The following is a 23,673-nucleotide window of genomic DNA, read 5'->3' on the forward strand; positions in this document are numbered from 1 at the left end:
GAAACAGCTGCTCTTGTCAACAGGTGTACCTCCAGGTCCTCTTCCCCAGAGGAGCAGCTGTCAACAGGTGTACCTCCAGGTCCCCTTCTCCAGAGGAGCAGCTGTCAGCAGGTGTACCTCTAGGTCCCCTTCCCCAGCAGAGCAAAGCCACAGCCTCCCTCGCAGACAAGACCAGAGGGGGACAGGACGAGATGTCTGAGGCGATTCAGCGCAGACCCCAGGCTGGACCGTCTGCCATGTCCCCAGACCCAAAGGGCAAGGCTCCCCCCACATGCGCTCCTGTGCGGGCTCAGCCCCTGCGGCAGGCATGGCCCCCGTGGGTTCCGGTGCGGAGGGCGCGGTCCCCACTTGACGGGGGCGGGCTGCGGCTCAGAGGGCTGTCCCCATGCAGAGCGCTCCAGGAAGGCCACCCGAGAGCAGAAGGGCGAGTGGGCAGGGGACAGAGCACCGTGATGGACCCCTGATCCAGAGACTGACCCCAGGAGAACACCCTCATTAGAAAGGTCTGGAGCCAACCACGGGCTCGATGCGTCTGGGAAAGTTTCCAGCACCTTACTCAAGAGATGGGTAGACTTTCCTCTCCCCGGGCTTCTTCCCGACAGGAACAAGGAACACAGAACGCCCACGCGGCCCCTGAGGGGCCGTCCACAAACAGGAGCCACCGTCACCTTGACCCCAACACCGTCACCTTCACCATGACTCACTCCCGCTTACTCTGAGCTTGCAAAGCGACCTTTTCTGAGCTCCCAAGGCAATCTTTTCACCCAAACACGGGCCACTTTAACCCCGTCCTCTGACCGGCCAAAGCCTTCCATGCTTTAATCCTGCAACAACAGGAAATGGATGTCCACGATGGACCATGACCAGACTGCCACGTCATTGTTTTCTTCCCAGTTCATTTTCTCAAGGACGGACGGCTCTGCCCAGCATCAGCGGGCACGTCAAGGGCATCTGGAAACATGAGGGACCCTTGTTTGTTTTCATTGTCATCACTGGGGCGTCCGCGAGCTTTGGGAAGGAGGAGGTAGGAGGGATGCTGTAACATCCTGGGGCAAACCCTCCAACAAAGAATCATTCCACCCGGGACGCCGCGAGGCGGGCATGAAAGGGTGGCATCCGTGTTCCGAAGCCGGCATCATGGAATTTTCCGGAGAGAGCCTACAAACTGAAAGATGCCCTATTTTCAGAAGGCCCGGGTAGGAGGCGGGCAGTGAGCAGGCCAGGCCCTCAGGACATCCTCTCCCCTCGGTCCGTCTGTCTGTCTGTGGCCCACTCCCACGGCACGGAGGAGGCCCCAGCAAGTCATTGGGCTGCACAGGGGCGACGCTTCCTGCAGGCAGATAGGAGAAGTGCTTCCAGCCAGAGCGCGGGCACCCCGACATCACAGGGAAAGGGAATGTGCTGGAAGCAAGCCGCTGCAGGCCCAGGCACCCGGATCAAAGAGGCTGGGCCAGCTCCCCACAGGCCCCGCCAGGAATGCGCCGGCTCCCTGTCTCTGTTTTTCTTTGCTTTTCGTAGCCAGCGGCCAAAAGCAAAGCTCCCCGTCCTTTCAGGCCCACTGGATGCTCGCAAAGGATCCACACCCTCCCCCCGGGCGCTCCCAGACTCCCCCAGAAATGTCCCTCAGCCCAGAGAGCACCCCTCCCCTGCAGTGAGGGCAGAGGGGTGGGGGAACAGGCCCAGGGTTTCATCCTACAGAGGCGGGGTTCATTCATGCCACTCCAGCATCACCCACTTGCAGATTTCAACTGGCTCTTGTTTCCTGGCTGGAAAAACTGGGGCGCCTGGGGGGCTCAGTCAGTTGAGCGGCTGACTTCGGCTCAGGTCATGATCTCACAGCTCATGAGTTCGAGCCCCATGTGGGGCTCTGTGCTGATAACAGCTCAGCTAGGAACCTGGAGCCTGCTTCGGATTCTGTGTCTCCCTCTCTCTCTCTACCCCTCCCCTGCTCTTGCTCTGTTTTTCTCTCTCAAAAATAAATAAACATTTAAAAAATTTAAAAAAAGAAAAAAGAAAAGAAAAGACAAATTGGGACAGAATCACCCCAACACCACACAGCACAGGGAAAGGACAGAGACATTGGGGCTCTCCCGGCCCCAACGTCTCTGTCCCTTGCACACACCCAGCAGGAAAACCCAGCCTAGCACCTTCCTCACAGGGTTGCAGGTTATGCCCGAGACAGGGGGTCAGGAGGGGGCTTTCAGGAGCCCGTCCACGGGCCGGGGCGTGGGAAAACGACTGGAAACCTGCCACAGCCCAAATTGCCACCTGGGAGCTTGAAGGACCCCAAGAGGCAAACGCCCAACTTCCATTCACAGGAGTTGCTCCCTTGACCTTTCAAGTCCCACGTCGAGTGCCTCCTTCCATTAATATGAAACAATGGGGACACATGCTCGGATTTTAGTAACGGGGGCGGACATCCCCCAGGGAGGCAGAAGCAACATTATGATGTGAACCATCTGGTGAGCTTCAAGGACCTTCCGGCACAGGCGGTGACTCAGACCCCAGGGCCACGCACCAAGAATGGAGACCCAGGGGCTGGGGCGGGGAGCTGACCTTCCCGTCATGATAACCACCATGACCCAGCAAGACCGGTCAGTTTCCAGCTCTCCTTGCCTGAGGCCTCGGGCAACACAGGGCAGGGCGTGACACCTGACCTGTCCTAGCATCAGGTCACCAGGGCCTGGAGGCGGCTCCCCCACAGGCCGTCTCTCCATCTCTGTCCCCGTCCACCCTCCGCCCTCCGCCCAGCACCCTCCACCAGTGCGGACAGAGCTGCTGGGGGTGGACGCAGAAGGACCAGCCGCCAGGAGGGCACAGGAAAAGATGCGGACTAGGCGACCAGCAGAGAGAGGAAATGCGGGCAGGTGGTGGGGGGAGGCGTGAGGAGGGCAAACTGGGGAGAGGTGAGGTCCGGCATGCTGGTTTTAGGGCTACATTCCTGCTTTGGAGAGTGATCGAAAATGTCATCATAAATACTGTTTGCACTTTGGTTTTTTTAGTGTGGTTTTTTTTTTGAGAGAGAGAGAGAGCAGGGGAGGGGCAGAGAGAGAGGGAGAGAATCCCAAGCAGGTTCCACGCCGTCAGCGCAGAGCCCGAATCGGGGCTCAAACTTATGAACCGTGAGATCATGACCTGAGCCGAAACCAAGAGTCGGACGCTGAGCCCCCCTGGTGCCCCCAAATACTGTTCCTAAAGGCAGCCCTCACGCAAACAAGGACCACGCTCACTGTCGGGGGTGCAGAGCCCCAGCTCAGGAAGCCCCTTCCCAAAGCTTAGGGGACGACACTCCATGCCGTGGCTCATGCTGGCAAACACAGCTGGTGCGGTGACAGCCACCGTGGTGCAGAGTCAGGGAAACTGAGGCTCGGGTGGATGAGGAGACAAGAACTTCAGGTACTAGAAGGAGGCGGGCCTGGCAGCTGACCCTGACCTCTGTCCTCACATGTGCCCTGGCTGCCTGATGAAGCCACAAATCTCCAAAGGCAGCCGTCCACACACACACAGCCTCGCAGGCCCAGCAGGAACCCGAGCCCGGAGGCTCGGTTCTGCTGACTGGCGTCTGAGGACTGTGCCTCGAGTCCCCTGCCCAAGCTCCACAGGCTCCTGTCCTGACTCCCGGCCTCCTGACATCACAGCCCTTCCAGAAGCCCCTAGGGAAACCCCTTGAATGCTGCCTCCCCCGCCCCCCATGGCAGGCCTCCCTCTGCTCCTGCCACGCGTGGCCCCTCAGGCCGACCCCTAACCTCTGACCTTCGTGTCCGCTCGTGGGGACTGTGGGCTCACCTCCACGTGACTTCACCAAACCTCACACCACTGCCACAAGGACACTGGGGGTCAGCGCCCGGGCCCGGGTCACAGAGCGTGGCCACCATGGGGCTGGACGCTCGGCCTGTGTCTCCTGAAGGAGAGGTGTGGCCTCGGGGATGCTCAGAAAGTATGTCCCCACGGGAACATCCTGCTAAGCCGTGTCGGGGACCAGCAGAGAACAGTCACCTCTCTCCCTTTGACCAGCCCCCCGAATAAACAAAGGAATGTGGCCAATGTGGCAACGGCACTGTCCGGTCAGTGTGAAAACTTCCGTGGAAGCAGCAGGACTGGGGGGACAGGGGACAAGGACTGCCCAGAACAGCAGGGACCCCCAACTCCCAGAATCCCGAGGACACCCTCCTCCCCACCTTCCCGGCAGCAAAGCCACAGGAAGGCACTGAGAAAGTTCCATCATGTCCAAGCTGAGACCTGCAGCCGGTGTTCAACATGCCCAGGACGCAGGCCCCGAAGTGTCACCGCGGTCACCAAGAGCAGCTCCTGACGCGCCTCCCACCTGCCCCTCCCATGGGACCTGAGCCCATGCACAGGATAGAGCCTGCTCATCAGAGGCTGGGCACGTCTCCTCCAGCACCGGTGACCTCCTCTGCCCCGCGTCAGCACATCAGGACACCCCTGGACCTGCCTGCCCGCCTGACGCACCACGAGAGCCACAGAAGTGTCTCCCACTTTACAGTGATGACATTTCAGAAAGAAGCAGGTGATGTCGACTGTAATGATGTATTTTCTGTAACCCAATACATCCGAAGGTCACCTGCGTGTAACTGAAACAAAAACCATCAGGGAGACAGTCAGCCCTTTTCTAAACGGTCTTCAGAATCACGTGCATTATATATCCTGCCCGCCCATCTCCATTTGGACACATTTCCAAGTTACAGTGAAATGCAGTCTTAGCAAAGGCAGCGTTTTTTTTTTTAAGTTTATTTATTTTGAGAGAAAGAAAGAGAGAGTATGAGGGGGTGAAGGGCAGAGAGAGGGAGACACAGAACCCAAAGCGGGCTCCAGGCTCTGAGCTGTCAGCACAGAGCCTGATGCAGGGCTCGAACCCACGAACCGCGAGATCATGACCTGAGCTGAGATAGGAGTTGGACGTCTAAACCACTAAGCCACCAAGGTGCCCCCCAAACAGCTTTTAAATTGAATTATAATCCACAGAATATCGGTATCATCCTCCCTCGTCACCCACCACACCTGGCACGTGGCCAGGAGAACACGCGCTCCGCCGAACAGACTCAGCCCATGTCAGGTTCAGAGGAAGACGGCTCAGCCACACGAGGGTCTCTGCGAGGACTCACCAAGCCAGCCGTGTTCGAGCCCGTTGTGTCAAATTGTGGCAGCGCGGCTCCCAAGGCGCCCTGGGGAAGCCATCGCGGGCACGCACCGCTTGGAGGGCAGAGCAGGGAATGCACATGGCCACCTCTGTGGCCCTTGGAAGGCTGAGTCCGTTCTCCTGTGGTCCCGGGACACCCTGTGCAGTTCCATGTTTTCATCCAGGACACCTGGATCCCTAGGAACGTTCCTCCCACAGACCCGCATTTCTGGCCGATGCCCTTGGCCGCCACCAAGGGCGTTCAAGCCCGTGTGTTCCCCCAGCGTGTTGGGTGGACAGTGTGGGGGGGCCCCTCCAGAGGCGTTTCCCTCAGGACTCAGCCTCAGAAACACCTCCGCTCCCTGCATCAACTTGGGTTCACGTTATCTGCTTTTAGCGTGATCCATTGTGTTTTATTTCACGGACACGGCAAAACTACTGACAGCAATGGTTTCCCTTCCCGCGCTGCTGCCAGGAAGCTCACAGCCAAATCCCTGCGATCACAGGGACTTCATGACAAACCCGCCAGATGCTGACTTTCCGCAGGCTCCACAGTCTTGTCAGATCGTTTCTCTGGGTCGTGCATTTTTTTTTTTTAATATTTCATCCCTCTGTATCTGTTTCCGTGTGCTTTTCAAATCATTTTGGGAACTTGGCAGGGTATTGAATTATGAAAATGAATTAAGATTCTGTGGGTTAGGAGAGCCTTCTGGGGCCCAGAGGCCACCATGGGAGACCTTGAACTCACCTCCCCCATGGACACGCTAATTCTATAGCTGTGCACAGAGCCATTCCCCCTGAAGAAGAACCAAGGGCACAGGGACCACACTAAGAACACCAGGGCGACATGGGCGCCGGGGGACCGGCTCCCCACACAGCAACTGGCAGGAGGGAGGGAGCTCACTGCAGATCCCACGCACGCTCCCTGCCCTGGGACGCGAGGAGACAACCAGGCTATCAGTGAAGGAGATCCACATACGAACCCTGGAGCATCTGCCAAACAGGCCAGGAATCGCTGGAACTCTCTCCAAGGTTGGAGGCCCCGTCCAGGATCACTTCCTATCTTCCCCTTTCCCCTTAGTGCAGATGTGAGCAGGGTCCAGGCACTCTGCCAGCCCTTCTGGGAGTCCCCCTCAAGCCCGTGCCCCCAGCCCACAGCAGCTCCTGCCGTCCCACCACGGTAGCCCTGGCAGGGCTTGCCTCGGGACACACCCAGCCCGCATCTGCTCTAGGCCACCCGGTCCAAGGTGAACCCAGTGTAGCTCACACCGGGAGCCTCTGACCCACATGCCCTCCAACTCCAGCCGTCCCACCACGACAGCCTAGGCACCTTGAACCCCAGTATCCCCAGGACCATACCCGCAGCAACGCCAGCACACCTGCCAAGATAGCCCCAGTGAAGGGCACCCAGGACCTCCCCACCCCAGGCAGTACTCACTCCAGACCAAATTGGAAACACAATGGTCCAAAATCTATGGGATGCACCAAAAGCAGTTCCAAGAGTAGAGTTCATAGCAATACAAGCCAAATTTGAAAAATCCCAGGGCACATGGGCGGCTCAGTCAGTTAAGTGTCCAACTCTTGATTTCAGCTCAGGTCATGATCTCACGGCTCATGGGATCGAGCCCGGTGTTGGGCTCTGTGCTGACAGCACAGACCCTGCTTGGGATTCTCCTTCCCTCTCTCTCTGCCCCTCCCCCATTCTCACTGCCTCTCTCAAAACAATTAAAAAAAAGAAAAGAAACGTGAAAAATCCTCAATAAGCAATCTAACTTTACACAAAGAAGAGCAAGCAAACTCCTAAGTTAGTAGAAGGAAAGAAATGATAAAGATGAGAGTGGATATAAATGAAACTGAGACTAAAACAAAATTTTAAATACCAATGAAACTACAAGCTGCTTCTCCGAAAATATAAATGAAATCAATAAACCTCTAGCCTGACTCATCAAGAAAAAAAGAGCAGGTCCAAATATATAAAAGCAGAGGAGACGTTACAACCAGCAACCAAAATACAGAGGATAGTAAGAGAGACTGCTACAAACAACTATACACCAACAAACTGGACAAATTCCTAGAAACATACGACCTTCCCAGACTGAATCACAAAGCGACAGAAAATCTGAACAGACTTATTACACGGAATGAAAGTGAATCCGTAATTTAAAAACTCCCAAAGCACAAAAGTTTAGGATGAGATGGCTTTGCAGGTGAGTTCTAGCAAGCATTTAAAGAGTTAGCACCCATCCTTCTCAAATCGTTCCAAAAAATACAAGAGAAAGGAATGCTTCCAAACTGATTCTATGAAGCCAGAATTATCCGGATACCAAAGCCAAAGATACACACACACACACACACACACACACACACACAAAATGACGGTTCAATAACCCTGATAAACACAGACACAAAAATCCTCAAAAAAATACTAGCAAACCAAATTCAACAGTGCGTTAAAAGGATCATTCACCGCGATCAGGTGGGATTTATTCCAGGGATGCATAGATGGTTGGACATCTGCAAGTTGGTCAGTGTGATACACAACGTTAACAACACGAAGGATAAACATCACATGATCATCCCAATAGATGGAGAAAAGGCATTTGACAAAATTCAATATCCACTAGTGATAAAAACTCTCAACAAAGTAGGTATAGAAGGAACATATCTCAACATAATAAAAGCCATGTATAAGAAGCCCCAGCAACATCATACTCAACAGTGAAAAGCTAAAAGCTTTTCCTCTAAGAAACAAAACAAGGATGTCCAGTCTCACAACTTTTACTCAACACAGTTTTGGAAGCCCGAGACACAGCGATTACACAAGATGAAGAAATAAAAGGGATCCAAATTGGAAAAGAAGTAAAACTGTCACTATTTGCAGATGACATGATACTATCTGTTGAAAACCCTTAAGACTCCACCAAAAAATTATCAGATCTAATGAATGAATTCAGTAAGGTCACAGGATACAAAATCAACATACAGAAATCTGTTGCATTTCTTTTTTTTTTTTTTAATTTACATCCAAATTAGTTAGCATAGAGTGAAACAATGATTTCAGGAGTAGATTCCTTAATGCCCCTTATCCATTTAGCCCATCCCCCCTCCCACAACCCCTCCAGTAACCCTCAGTTTGTTCTCCATATTTATGAGTCTCTTCTGTTTTGTCCCCCTCCCTGTTTTTATATTATTTTTGTTTCCCTTCCCTTATGTTCATCTGTTTTGTCTCCTATAAGTACAGTCATATGATATTTGTCTTTCTCTGACTAATTTCATTTAGCATAATACCCTCCAGTTCCATCCATGTAGTTGCAAACGGCAAGATTTCATTCTTTTTGATTGCAGAGTAATACTCCATTGTGTGTGTGTGTGTGTGTGTGTGTGTGTGTATACATATATATATATACGTATACACACACACACACACACACACACACACACACATCTTCTTTATCCATTCATCCGTCAATGGACATTTGGGCTCTTTCCATACTTTGGCTATTGTCAATAGTGCTGCTATACATGGGGGTGCATATGTGCCTTCAAAACAGCACACCTGTATCCCTTGGATAAATGCTTAGTAGTGCAATTGCTGGGTCGTAGGGTAGTTCTGTTTTTAGTTTTTTGAGGAACCTCCATACTGTTTTCCAGAGTGCCTGCACCAGCTTACATTCCCATCTGTTGCATTTCTATACACCAATAACAAGTTATCAAAAAGAGAAATTAGGAAAATAATCCATTTACAACAGCTGGGAATAAATTTAACCAAAGTGGTAAAAAAAATCCGTACACTGAAAACTATAAGACACTGATGAAAGAACTTGAAGATGACACAAACAAACACAAAGATATACCATGCTCATGGATTAGGAGAATTGATATTGATAAAATGTCCGTACTCCAAAGTGATCTACGATGCAATGTAATCCCTACCAAAATAGCAATAGCAATCGCTTCTCAGTCTTTTGGCTAAGATCAAGTGTGAAATACCAACAGCATTTTTCACAGACGGAACTAGACCAAAGAATCCTAAAATGTGTATGGACAGCCACAGAAGACCCCTAATAGTCAAAGCAATCTTGAGAAAGAACAAAACTGGACATACCATGTTGTTCATGTCAACTGTACAAAGCTGTAGTGATCCAGTGTGGTCCTGGCACAAAGACAGACACATAGATCAATGGAACAGAATAGAGAACCCAGAAATAAACCCACAATCGTATGGCCAATGAATGTATGACAAAGCAGAAAAGACTATCCAATAGAATAAGGACAGTCTCCTCAGCAAGTGGTGCTGGGAAAACTGGACAGCAACATGCAGAAGAATGAACCTGGACCACGTTCTCACACCAAACACAAAAATAATTTCAAAGTGGATTAAAGACTTGAGTGAGATCCAAAACCATAAAGCTCCTATTAAGTTCTTTACATTGGTCTTAGAGATATTTTTGGGGAACAGTCTCCTGAAGCAAGGGCAAGAAAAGCTACTGTAAACACGTGGGACTGCATCAAACTAAAAAGTTTCTGCACAACGGAGGAAACAACCAGCAAAACTAAAAGGCAACCACGGAATGGGAGGAGATATTTGCAAATGACATGTCTGATAAAGGATTAGTATCCAAAATCTATAAAGAATTTATACAACCACACACACACACACACACACACACACACACACATTATCCAATTAAAGGTGGTCAGAAGACATGGGGTGCCTGGGTGGCTCAGCTGGTTAGGCGTCCAACTTCGGCTCAGGTCACGATCTCACAGTTTGTGAGTTCAAGCCCCACGTCGGGCTCTGTGCTGACAGCTCAGAGCCTGGAGCCTGTGTCTCCCTCTCTCTCTGCCTCTCCCCTAACTCACGCTGTCTCTCTCTCTCTCTCTCTCTCTCTCAAAAAAACTAAACATTAAAAAAAAAAGCGGTCAGAAGGCATGAACGGACACTTTTTGAAAGAAGACATCCAGATGGCCACAGACACATGAAAAGGTGCTCAACATCACTCATCATCGGGGAAATACAAATCAAAACCACAAGAAGATACCACCTCACACCTGTCAGAATGGCTAAAATTAACACAAGAAACAACAGGTGTCAGCGCGGATGTGGAGAAAGGGGACCCTCTTGCACTGCTTGGTGGGAATGCAAACTGGTGCAGCCGCTCTGGAGAACAGAACAGAGGCTCCTCAAAAAGTTAAAAATAGAACTGCCCTCTAATCCAGTGATTTTACCTCTGGGTATATATCCAAAAGAAATAAAAACATTAATTAGAAAAGATACATGCACCCCTATGTCTACTGAAGCATTATTTACAGCAGATAAGATACAGAAGCAGCCCGAGCGGAGCGTCCATTGATGAATGAATGGATAAAGGAGAGGCGGTGTTTGTACACAATGGGATATTACGCAACCATAAAAGTGAATGAAATCTTGCCATCTGTAACAACATGGATGGACCTAGAAGGTATCATGCTAAGTGAAATGAAGTCAGACAAGAAGACAAATTCTATTTGATTTCACTTACATGCGGAATCTAAAAACAAGAAAACACAGACAGACTTCTAGAGAACAATGTGGTCGTTGCCAGAAAGAAGTGGGTGGGGAATGGGCAAAATAGGAAAAGAGAATTAAAAGGTACAAACTTCTAGTTACAAAAGAAAAAAAATGAGGCGCCTGGGTGGCTCGGTCAGTTGGGCGTCCGACTTCGGCTCGGGTCCTGATCTCGGGGTTAGTGAGTTCAAGCCCCACATCGGGCTCTGTGCTGACAGCTCGGAGCCTGGAGCCTGCTTCGGATTCTGTGTCTCCCTCTCTCTCTGCCCCTCCCCTGCTCATTCTCTCTCTCTCTCTCTCTCTCTCTCTCTCTCTCTCTCTTTCAAAAATAAACATTACAAAAAAATAAGATGCTGGGATACCATGCACCACATAGGGATTATAGTAACAGAATCGAAGCACTTTGTATGGGACAGATCATATCTAGATTTACGGTAGTGGTCACTTCATGATGGGTATACATGTTGAACCACTATGTTGTACTCCTGAAACATACAACATGGTATGTCAGCTACACTTCAATAAAAAAGGAAGAAAGAAAGAAAGAAAGAAAGAAAGAAAGAAAGAAAGAAAGAAAGAAAGAAAGAGCTAAGTAAACATTTTAAAAAGAGCCCCAGACTGGGCCTCCAGTCCCTGGGACACGGGAGGTCACAGTGAACCGGACAGGAGCGCCCCTCTCTGAGGCCAGCCGCACCATCCCCGGGGGCAGGTGCATGAGGGGGGATGTGCTCAATCCTATCCTTCCTGCCGGCGCAGTGGGTGACTTTGCCTGTAACCTCTCCTGCTAGTGGACAGCCGAAAGAAGAGAAGCAGGGACCCCACAGGGCCTGGGGACACCTCTCGGGGCCCGCTGGGGGGCGGGGGCGGAGGCCAGCCAGGCAGCAGCTGCTCCGGGGGAACACGTCCAGGCAGACACAGCCAGCAATCCGGTGGACCAGCTGCCCCCACCCCTTCAGTGTGCTGAGGGTCAAGAGCACCAGGTGCTCGGCTGGGGTGCAGTAAACATCAGGTGCCCAAAAGCACTGAGTGAGGGAGGGGACAAGCAGACAAAGGACTGGTGCCCCTCCTGCCCGTTTTCGGACACCAGCCTGGGGCCTGTGAAGTGACACGCAACACGTCATTCCTTAAGTGGGGGACACACGAGCACGCTAGGGAAACAGAGCCAGGCAGTGCAGTCACACCATGGCCCTCGAGAGGCCAGCTGCCCACTGAGAGAAGGGCACACGGGCCAGCAGACACCAGGGACCACAGGGCCCGCGAACGAGGCCAGCCTGGTGCTATGTACCCCCCGCCCCCGTCCCTCATCCCAACGGCAAGCTGTGGGCTCCCACCAGCAAGCATACACACAGCAGATGGAAACAGCTCTCCGAAATTTAACCAGGTTTGTTAATGTTCATTTGTTTATTTTGAGAAAGGGAGAGTGTGCGAGCAGGGGAGAGAGAATCCCAAGCAGGTTCCGTGCCGCCAGCACAGAGCCAGACGTGGGACTCGAACTCACAAACGGTGAGATCATGCTCGACCTGAGCCGAAACCAAGACTCAAATACTTAACCGACTGAGCCACCCAGGTGCCCCGAGGCCAGTTTTTTGTTTTGTTTCGTTTTGTTTCCTTTTGTCTTGTTTTGTTTTATATGTGTTCCGTACGAAAGAATTTATGAACGTGACCTCGGCAGGCTGGACAGAAAGCCGGTTAAGGAGGACGGGCCACTGCTGTCCCCGCAGGAGTCTGCTGGGTGCCCCGCGTTTTTACCAGAACAAAACCCTCGTTTAAATATTAGACAAGAGATTACACATCCTGGTGAGTCTGCATCAACACTGGAATCCATTCTGAGCGTGAGACAAAGGAAATCATTCTTGCCATTTTTTTACAGTGCGGGTTTCAAGGAAACCCCACCACTCGCTCGGTCCAAAAAGAATATTCTTTTGTGCTGCGCGACCAGTAAACTCAGGCCTTGTGTTCGTGGCTCTGGTCGGGGAGCCTGCATGGGTTCCTAGCGGGCATTTACTGGCAACTCTCAATAATATGACAACTTGAAATGTGGCAGTTTTCCAAGGAAATAACATGGGTCAGATTCTCAAGTCTGTAAGAGGCCGTGTCAGCGGCCCTCGCCTGAAAGTTAATGGAGCTCACTGCAAAGCAAACCTTCCAGAAAAAAGAAAATGGCGACCCTGAAAAAATTACTGAAACCCTGGGGTAACGTGTGAGCACGCCCCTCTCTTCCAGTAAAGAATCAGCTTCTAGAAGGTTTCCCTTGGGGTGTGGAACTGTGTCCTTGGTTTGTGAAGCACGCCGGGCATGCTGCCGATGAGGGGGGGACAGGGCTCCCGGGACCCGGTGACAAAACGTCTTGCCCAAGGGCACAGCATTAACTCTGTGCAGCTTCCAAAGCTCTTATCTTACAAAATCGAAAGCAGCAGCCTTGGAAGAGCTCAGATGTTAGTGAGAGAGACATGTGAACACAAATGAGCGAGCTGATCCCAGAGGGCGTCAGGAAGGGTACACGGGCTGTGACGGCCAAGGTCCGCAGCCCACCTCCTTCCCAGGTGCCTGGCAGGGTACGTAGGGGTCAGAAATGCTTACTTGGGATGGAGTCTTCTGAAAAGGCTGAGAAACTGAAGATGAAAAGGAAGGAAAACGCAGTGTGTCCTTAAGATGACCTCACGCGCATGCTGTCACCAGGGAGCGTCCTTAGGCCGTTCAGCAAGGCTGCGAGAGAAGCTCCGTGGCTGTCCTGGGTCCAGGTCCGCAGGCCGGCTCCCATTCTGCCCCAGCCCCAGGGTATACAGCCAGCTGCCCCCAGCCAAGGGCCTCCTCTCTGCTCAACACCATCTGGCACCACAGGATGTAGACATGCTGATGTCCTCAGAGCACTCGGGTCTGACACCAGGCGGAACACAGCAGAAACAACAGGTTTAGACCAATGGAAGGCAGGCAGGCAGCCCCAAAGTCAATGGGGGGCAAACAAGAGAGACTGAGGTTGGCCAAAGGCTCCGGCAGCCCCCAGCCCGTTGACCCAAACCATCTTGGCTCGAGACCCAGGAAGCTGAACCCGTCCAGACCCCACAGAACACTCCAGGCTGCAGAGCTGAGCTCGGCCCCTCCAGGTCCTGGCCACATGATTACCCAGAGCACTGGTCACGGAGCCTCGTGGAGCCATGGCCAGCCTGCCTGTGGCCTCAGTGCCCACCATCCTGCCACACGTTGTCAGCTACCGACTGCTGTTCACGCTGCACGTGGTGACCCTGTAAGGAAACCTACATTGGCGGGGCCCTGGCCGCCAGCCCGAGGAGTGGCGCAGGAGACCTGGACGCTGGGGACTGTGGGCACCATGGGGCCCCCCAACTGCACCCACCCGGTGGCCACATCACCATGGTAACAGCAGTCGGGCGATGGCATCTCCAGCAATAACGGAAACGCTGTGACAGCTAACTATGCTCTCCAAGATGACGCACACCATGGGTATTCCCCTAGAAACGGGGTGGGAAGGGGCGAGGACAAGAGAACTCGACTCTGACGTTGCCCCCAACCTCATCCAAACATCTCATCCGGTCACAATCACAGGCTTGCAGGTGGGCGACCAGAAAGGGCTTTGCGGGGCACCTAGGAGCTGCCAGGGCCATTCCAGAAGTGGGGGTGCACAGGCTTTGGGAAAACAGACCTCGGATGCTCCCAGCGTCCCCCCATGCAGTACCGGACGGGCAGGGCCTCCCAAGGACCAGGCGGCGCATCAGAACTTCCTCGGGGCTCCAGCCCCCGAGCTGCCTGCCCAGAAGAGGGTCAGGACCCCGTGTGCCAGTGCCCTCCTTCCCCACAACTCCCAATAGCCCCCAGCCGGGAGACCTTACTATCCCCTATGCTGGGAAGTGCCCTCATCAGGGGCCTGTGCGCAGCGCAGCCCGGGATGCAGGCCTGGTCCACACCGGCTGCTCCTGTGGATTGAGAGTCTCCCCCCACCCTCAGATGCAGAGGGCCAGGACCCCTCCCCGCTGCAGAGGGCCACCTCATCCAGCGCCCCTCCTGTGTGGCTGCCTGCACTTGGGGCAGCCTGCTGCAGCTCCTGGCCACACTAGAGAGCTCCCATGGGCCCCGTCGCAGACTTCGCCCCCACTGGTTAAACAGCGTGGAGACTTGAGGCTTTGACACTTTCCCCAGGTTAGCAAGTGGAATGTTCTGTCCTGTGCCTTCTCATCCCCTCTGCCCTCCTCCACCCCATCCCTCCTCCAGGGCCTCATGCTCCCAAGGCCGCTTCCCCGAGGGCTCCTTCCCCAGAGCCCCCAGGACTCCCCCTCTCTCAGCTTCCCTGCAACTCTGCAACTCTGTGATCCACCTCCAGTCCCCTTTGAAAGAAGGCCCCAGGCCCAGCCTTCAGGGAGCCCCGTGCCTGGCCTCAGAAGAAGCTTCCGTAAGGGGGAAGCCTGTAAGAATGTCTGCCCCTCCGCGTCCCCCAAACCTGACCAATGCCGCCAATACCCACGTTGGAAAAGATGCCAGTGAATCTGGTCCAACTGCAAGGCAGGGGAGATCTAGGGCCTGCTCCTTGGCATCCCTGACTCGAGATCCTACATGCACTCTTGGAAGATAAAAATTAACCAGCGACTACCAGGCTTGGGCCTCTTGCTCTCAAGGCGGCCGATGGCCCCGGCAGATCCTGTGCACAGGTCGGGAGGGTGGCCTGTCCCCAAAGCTCAGCACCTGCAGGGCCCCAGCACTGAGGCCAAACCAAAGCAGGCCCGGGTCCGAAAAGCGGCCGACGGAGCCCTGGGTAATTGCACTCATAGATCATAGACTCTGGCATGCGGTTCCCAGACTGAACTATTTATCCAAATTAAAACCATTCTCCAGAAACAGAATCAGACCCTTTTAATTGAAAATAAAACCAAGCAACTCTGAAGGCTCTTTTTTTTTTTTTTTTTTTAAATGAAAGACATTCTTCCTGCCTCGTTCCATTAATCACTGAGTTTACACAATCTGTCAAAATAGCTCAGTAAGAAGTCTCCGTCTTCCTTCCCCCGCGGGCCTGGTTTCTACCCTGTGGGCGCCAACTAGGCCCAGCAGTCAGGGATGCTGGGCAGACACAGAGAGGCTCTAACGAGCACATTGCGATGCGACTGTATATATCAAGGGGACGTCCAAAAGTCTGTGTCCTCTCCTGGGCACATGCCCAGCAGAAAGGAAAGCGGGGGCTAAAAAACAGATACCTGCATGTCCTCGACCACAGCGGCCCTGCTCACAACAACCAAACCCAAGTGACCCTCTCCGAAGGAGAGAATGTGCTCCATCCACACGAGGGAATATTCTTCAGCCTTGAAACGGAAGGACAGTCTAACACCTGCTGCAAGACGAGTGAACCTCGGAGGTCGTGATGCCGAGTGGGAAAAGCCCAAAAAGACAAATTGTGGGGCATCTGGGGGGCTCAGTCGGTTAAGCGTCCAACTTCGGCTCAGGTCAGGGTCTCAAGGTTCGTGGATTCAAGCCCCATGTCGGACTCTGTGCTGACAGCTCAGAGCCTGGAGCTTGCTTCGGACTTAAAAAAAAAAAAAAAAAAAAGACAAATCGTATGTGACCTCACTTGAACAAGGTCCCTGGAGGACTCATTCACAGAGAGAGAATGTAGGGGGATAGAGCGGGGGGCTGGGGGAAGGGGTGGGGAGTTAGTGCTTCATGGGGACAGGGCTTCTCCAGAGGGAAACGGATCTGGGGATGGACAGCATGAATGTGCTCAACGCCGCTGAACTGTGCGCTTGAACTTTTCAAGTTAACGCGGAAAATGTTATGATTTATGTATTTTACCACGATACCAAAAAGAAGTTTGTGTTCTGACCTCGGTCAGGCTGGCAAGTCCTTCCGCGGACATGACGGGCCAGGATCTTGCTCAACAGCCCCCGTGCAGGGATGATGCATGCAGGCGGTGCATGCAAAGGACACACGGCCCTCACGTCCGCTACGACACATCCCTCTCCTGGGGCACTGTCACCGATGGCCGTGCGTGTGCAGAGGTGGTTACAGGGGGCAGGGGGGCAGGCGAGGGATGCATTTACTGCCTTGTTGGTGCTAAAACTGCACGTGATCTCAGCGAGGTAAAGTCCAGAAGTACAGCCCTCCAGAACACTGCCTCTGGGCCAGTGCTTACAGAAAGACGGCTCTCCAAGTTGACAGCCAGCACGTATTGCGTGACAATTATTTTGTAGAAAGAGTCCGAAATCAATTTAAGAAGCTAAGACATCCACTACCTGGGATGCTTCTCTGGGAAGCTTCTCTGACTGGGGAACAATGTTGGTGACAACTGTCCCCTCCCCTCCTGGCCCAGGACAAGGGGAAATGCCTGCCCAACCGGCTGAGGGCATAGATAGGCCCCTTCCTTCCCTCACTGCCCAACCCCCCCCCACCCCCACCCCGGGGGACTTCAGATCCCATCCTCAGATCACCAGGACAAACGAGTCCCACCACTTCCTCCAAGGATCACACTGCTGGCCCCCGTGGGGGATCAGATAGCGCCTCCAAGAATGCGGAAGTGGTATTCCAGCAAGAGACCCCGGAGCTATGGAAGTTCAGCAGTGGCCCTGGGCCACAAGCAGGGAGGAAACCCCAACCCAAGTCCGAGAGGCAACCCCAAAGTCACACAAAACACCACCACAGGGCTTGCTCGTGCTGGTGTGAGTCCCCTGGAGGGCACCGAGGCCCCAGGCTGCAGGTGGGGAGCCCCAAGGACACTCCCCACGACAAAGGGCGGCTTTACCCCAAGTCTGTGGCCACCAGAACCCACTCTTTCCTCCCAGCAGGCTGCCCGAGCCATGCCTTTGATCTGCGTCCAAAATCCCCAGTAGGGAGGGAGTGAGGCTCAGGAAGCCCCTGGGAGGTGATGAATTAGGAGGGAGGAAGGCCAGGACCCAGTCAATGGAGCCCTTTTGTTCCCCCAGCCAGCTCCAGCCCGGCTCCGGGAGGAATGCGCACAGAACGCAGACGCCCAGCTAATGGCCCGGCCTGGCCCCAGGGCGCCTCGCCGGCCAGATGTGGGCCTGCCCACGCTTCTCCTGCGGCTCACGATGAGTGACAGGCAGCACCCTGCAGCTGTGTGCCGGGAACCGGAGAAGGGTCCCCACTCCAGGCCCGTCCTGCCTACAGGAGAGCCGCCAGAGGCCGGCAAGGCCTTCCGGGACACTTGCCTTCTCTGTAGGCTGCAGCTAGTTTTTGGGCCTTCTGAACCTCGGGGGGGTGGTTTCCCTGCTCACAGCCACTCTCAGAAAGTCTACGCTCAGGGCACACCCTGCGGTGGCCTCTGAGCACAGTGCCAGCTGCCTGGAGCCTCAGCCTCCTGGACGGGGCCCACAGGCACAGCCCGGCCCCGGGAGCGTGAGCGGTTCGCCACTCGGGAAGCTGGAACGGGGGCCCACAGATGACTCCTAAAGCTGAAGAACAAAGCTGGGACTGCCAAGGGTGCAGTGAGCGCTCTCTGGTCTCCCCAGGAGAGGAAGAGGAAGGCGGGAGCCCCCACGCGCCACAATGAGCACTGACGGAGGAAGGAAGAGAAGCAGAAAGCGACAACAGGCTCCCTGTCCGAGGAAGCAGCTGGGGCAGGAGCCCCGCCAGCTGCGGACACCTCGCCAGCCCCTCGCGGGGACCCATGGAGACTCCTGGTCTTGGGAACAAGTCCCAAGATTGCAGATGGACCTGGGTTCCAATCCGGGACACCCCCCCCCCCGCCCCCAGCACCACACCAAGGCACGCACTCAGAGGCTCTGCCCACCCCCCACCCGCCCATCACTAAGGCAGGACAGACTGTCCCCATCAGACCAGGGTTCCAACCAGCCCCAGGTCTTGAGAGCTCTGGAAAGCGGAGACAAAAACCACACCTTGCGAGGAGGGTGTGGGAAGATCAGGTCCTGTGTCGGTGAGGACAGCTAAGCTGTCAAAAAGGTGCTACTGCAAGGCCATTAGCTGAGCACAGAGGCCCTGTCCAGCCCAGGGATGAGGGACAGACGCATCGGAAAGACTTCTCTCCCAGAGCTGGTGGCTCCAAGTTGCCTGATCAGGAATGCCCCACCGGAGGGAATTTTCCTGATTACCGACCAAGACTCCTTAAACACACATTTTTCATCAAATTAGCCCATTTGGGACAATATATATTAATACTAGATCACTGCCTTCTTTTTTAAAAAAAATTAACATAATTTTTAAAACGCGCAGGGGTCATCGCTGATGACACGGGCAGGGGGCAGTGACACAGGGGGGGGCACTCTGACCGCTCCTAAGGGCTCCCCCAACCCGTGGTGGTCATCCTTGCCCTCGCAGGCCTCCCCCGCTCCAATTCAGCGGCTCCCCAGGGGGATTCTGGGACACCCGGCAGGGCTGTACCAAATCCAGGCACAGCAGATACCCAGATGTCCCTGAATGCACAGCCTCGTGGATGTGACAGAGCACCCCTGACCCACACTGCCCCATGGACATTCACCAAACACTGTGCAGACAGGCAGAAGGCAACAGGAAGTTCTAGAAACCAGGAGATTCTGGTTTCCTGCCCTTCTAGGAAAGGGACAGTCGTGGAGAGATAACCGTGTCTACCCTGAGCCCACTCCAGCTGTGGAACCACCCCGCCTGCTATCCACAGGGCTCAGCCCATGAAAACAGACTCACAACATTCACTGAAGCCAGCAGAAGTCACGTTCAACGGCACTTTGATGGAAGCGATTCTGAATGTCTAGGTGTTTTAAAAGCAGCAGCAGAATGGTGTTCGATACCAGCTCCACATGGGCACCCCCAGAAAGGCGCCCCCCTGCATGCACCCCACCCCCCGCTGGGCAGCAAGGGTTCCAGCAGCTAGAACAGTGCGCGGGACCCAGACAGTGACAGTGACCAGTGACGGCTTCCTACACCCAAACAGTAGCTCTGACTTAACCAAACACCTACTGAACTAACCAACTAACCAGGAGTCCTTTTTCGGGATCGACAGAGGTGACTACAGGGGCCTCCAGGTGCACGGGGCACACATCACCCCGTGCTTACGGAGTTCTACCAGAAAGGGCCTGTATCTTCCGGACCCCAGCCCAGCTCCTGGGGGCAGAACCAGACCCCGCCGGAGGCCCAGCCCGGAAACAGGGCCTCTCCCAGAGAAAGTCATGGCTGGGAGGCACCCTAGGGAAGCCTCCCACTCAGAGAGCAGCGGCCCCACAACAGTAACACTGCTGGCTAAGGCTGGCGGGTTCTCCAGCAAGAACGCCCTGCACCTCTCCACCCCACAGGAGCTGGGGGGGGGGGGGGAGGCGAGGGGAGGGTGCTGGGAGGGAACAGAAAGCTTTCTCCCCACACGGGGGTGGCTTATGCCAGGCTGGTCCTAGACAAGGAGCCTGAGCGCCAGGGCACCAGCCAGAGCTTTGATGGGATCCCTGTTTGTCAATTTACTCATCTGTAAAATGGGCCAGCCAGCAGTGGGTCAGAAACCTTCCCCACTAGGCCCCTCCCCTCACTTTTCTTGCCTTTTAGCCTTCTTCCCAGGCCTTTTTTCCCCCCCTAAATCCCCATCAGCAACATCCCCTGCAGGACCATAATATTTGACCCCGTGACCTTCACCTCCCACAGGCACATTTGCAAGTTGCTCCTTTTGAAACCATTAGGTGCCAAACCTACACTTTGTAAAAGCTGGTCAATTTGCATCGAGGAGCACCCGGTTCCCAGCAGCTACTACTTTTTCCACCTTCTCAGTGCTTTGCAAAGCAAGAACTCAGCTGCTGCCACAGCTCACAGTTTGCACCTCAGCTGAGGAACCTGCTGTCAGAACCTGCATCCAACAGCAGGGGCGAGGACAGGGCCCTGCAAACCTCCATCCCGGCTGGAGCCCTGCGCCACACCACATTTCATCAACATGAACAAGATGCTCGGCCTTTCTCTGCCTCCGTTTGTGCACCTGTAAAATGGGGCAACAACCCCAGTCCCATCTGAGGAAGGCCACTGGGATGAAATGCAATAAAGGCATGAGGAGCATTTAGCACAAGCAAATGCTAAGTACCTGCTGTTACTATGTGATTACTTTGCCTCAGAGGTCACTATTCCTTGGCAATATTGCAAAGTAAGATACTATTACTTTGTCTTTGAGGTCAGGAGTCTGGCCTCCAGCCAGGTCCCAGGCAGCTCCCTGTGCACAAAGGTCCCCTCATGCTCCGGGACTGGCCTCGTTCCCTCCACCCTCCAGCTGCACAGACTCGCCAGCCCCTCCCAGGCTCCTCCAGGCCTCTCTACAGAAACGCCTTTCTTAATACTTGTTGATTGATTTGCAAATATAACCTCCCAGGCCCCAGAGAGGAGAGAATCCAATCTCTTTCAAAGGGCAGAGAACTAACTACAGCACTTCAAAGACGGCAACAGGCAGACCAAACACACCAAAATGTCAAACCGGCTGGTTCCGAAACGCTTTGCAACTTTAATGCAATGAAAACTTCAATGAAATGAAAACTTTTACCCGATTTTCAGTGCATTTTTAGTCTTTGAGGATCACGTTCATGAAAACCTCCAGAAGGTCAAAGTGTGTGGAGGACTGGAGGGGGACTTCTGAACAGGCAGTGACCGCCCTCGACAGTGAGCCTTGCTGGCCCCACTTCCCCGGGCGCTTTTATTAATCGTGGTGGAGAAGGGGGTCGCCCTCTGGCAGCTCCGGAGTCCCTTCCCGCCACACCACAGATTTTCACATCCTTTCAAGCAAAGACCCCAGCGCCCCGGTCGGGCCGCGGCGCCCACCCCGAACGCAGCCCCCCGCGGGCGCCCCGCGCGCCCCGACGCTCCCCCCTGCCGCTTGTCAGCGACTGCGCCGGCCGGCCGGGGGGCACGTGCCACAGGTGGCGCCGGCCCCGAGAGGCCCCCGCCCCGGGCGCCCCCCGCGAGGCTCCTGCGCCTTCAGAAGTCAGGAGGGAGCGCCCGGGGACCCCCGCCCCCGGCTCCCGCCCACTTCGGGGACCGGGACAGGGCCCCGGCGCGGCTCTCAGCCCTGCGGTCTCGGGACTCGTCCCCGAAAGCGAAGTCCGCCGCGCAGCGCCGCCCCGGCCGCGCCCCCGGACCCCAGATCCTCGCCTCCGACCCCGCGCTGCGTCCCCGAGCCCCTCCCCGCGCCCGGCGCGCAATCGCGGCCGCCGGCCCGACACAAAGAGGGCGGCGGCGCGGCCCGGTACCTGGGCGAGCGGCGGGTCCCGCGGGGCGATGGCCGCAGCAGGCCGGGCGCCGAGCTGCGCGGCGGCAGCGCGGGCGGGCCGTCCTCCTGGCTCGCGGCCGCGCCCGCCGCAGGGCCCCCTCGAGGCGGCGCGGGCAATCGCCACCGCCGCGCCCGGCCGCCGGTCACCTGGCCCCGTGCGCCTCCGCGGGACCGCGAGACGGTGAACCCACCTGGGGGGCCCCTGCTCCGAGTGTCCGCGGGCTGCGGGTGGGGCGCGAAGGGCTGCTGGGGTCCGGATCCCTGCAAAACTGGCTCGTTCGTTCACTCCTGCATTCACTCATTCATTCAGCCACGCACGCGTGCATCCGGCGCTAGGATTACGCGCTCTCGGGAACCCAGACCTCCCTGCCCGCCTGCAGCTTACAATCTAGTAGGGTCGTGCAGACGCAAAACCGCACAGCCACGACAGGCAAAGCACAAGATGCTTAACAAGTCCCTGGAAGGTCAGGCCAGTGGAGGGAGGGGTCAGGGAAGACTTCAAAAGTCACATGACTTCTTAAAATGAGCCTGGAGAAAGGAGCAGGATTTAGGCTGGCCAGGAGCATTCTGGAAGAGCCGTCAGGGGAAGAGGGGTGCTCAGGGGAGGAAAGGCAGAGAGATGCCAGCATCCCCCAGACCCACATATCCCCTCAGTCAGCCTCTCGGTCTTGGTTTTCCCACTAGTGAAATCCGGGAAGTGGGCAGCAACCTCCAAAGATCCCCTTGGAAAACACCCTTTGGCAGAATTAGAAGCGCTGTACTTTGGGGCGCCTGGGGGCTCAGCTGGTTGAACATTCAACTCTTGATTTCCCCTGGGGTCATGACCTTGCAGTTTGTGAGATTCAGCCCCACCTGGGGCATAGGGATTCTACTAGGATCCCACCAGGAGAGGGCTGGGCTCGCCTTGAGGTGCAGTTACCAGGAGCGTCCCCTCATCAGGGGCCCAGCGCCTCTTCGCAAGTGCATTGCTCTACGGGGTAGCATTATTTCTCAAGATGTCAAAAGCACATAACTCATTCTCAGACTGAACTGGGCATTCTTTCTCTGGGGTAAATGCTTCCTGAGCATTGAACCCCAGGCCTCAGGAATAGGACAGACATTTTTCCTGCCCTCTAGGAGACCCCAGCCCCAGGGCTGACAGGAGGGAGAGGGGGGACCCGAAATGGAGCCTCAGGGGAGGAGTCCACAGCCAGCTGACCCCTAAATGGGGCTGAGGCTGGTATTAACTATCTTCTTTTTACCCATAGGGAAACAAGATGAAATCCTAGATAATTTGTCCAAGGTCCCCCAGCTGCTCAGCAACAGAATATGAGAAAGATCCGGAACCATCAGGACAATAAGCTACGCTTACCCCTTTTGGAGCTGCCCGGCTTGCCCCCACCCCCCCCCCCAACATTCGCACCAACTGGCTCTTTGCTTGAACATCCCGAGCCTACCAGGTCTATCCATCTTGCATGTCAGAATCTGTCACGATGTCCAGGTCCCTAAGTGAACTCGAACTTCATAAGGTATCAGGATGTCCACTTGCCAGAACAAGGCCAGATATGCTCACGGCTGGGAAGCTGGGTGTCTTCATCCCTACCAGGCAGCCTCTTCTAGAATTTCTGTCCTCAAATTGCTCTCCCTCAAAGTCCCACCCGCCCCACTGCCTCTTGCCAGCTGGCCAGCCGCACCACCTCCTTATTTCTGGGGCTGTGGGGACTTGGAGGCCTATTGAGACAGTGTCTGTCCTCATTCACCCCCCTCAGAGCCCTAAGAAGGGAGGAGGCGACCTGCACCTGGTGTTCTCAAATATTCTGCCTGCCAGAGTCCGTG

General features: G+C 54.9%; 1 protein-coding gene across 1 annotated transcript in view; it reads right to left on the reverse strand.

The window, feature by feature from the left end:
• Positions 1-22,184, reverse strand: part of TNS3 (tensin 3) — a 215,631-nt gene extending 193,447 nt beyond the window's left edge. Inside the window, exons 1-2 of the mRNA XM_042977197.1 lie at positions 22,177-22,184; positions 21,839-22,019 (exon numbers count right to left, since the gene is read on the reverse strand). Of these exons, the coding sequence (XP_042833131.1) occupies positions 21,839-22,019; positions 22,177-22,184 (189 nt within the window). The remainder of the gene's footprint in view (positions 1-21,838; positions 22,020-22,176) is intronic.
• Positions 22,185-23,673: the final 1,489 nt, after the last annotated feature.

Source organism: Panthera tigris, chromosome A2, assembly GCF_018350195.1.
Source record: "Panthera tigris isolate Pti1 chromosome A2, P.tigris_Pti1_mat1.1, whole genome shotgun sequence".
In the NCBI taxonomy this organism is placed as follows: Eukaryota; Metazoa; Chordata; class Mammalia; order Carnivora; family Felidae; genus Panthera; species Panthera tigris.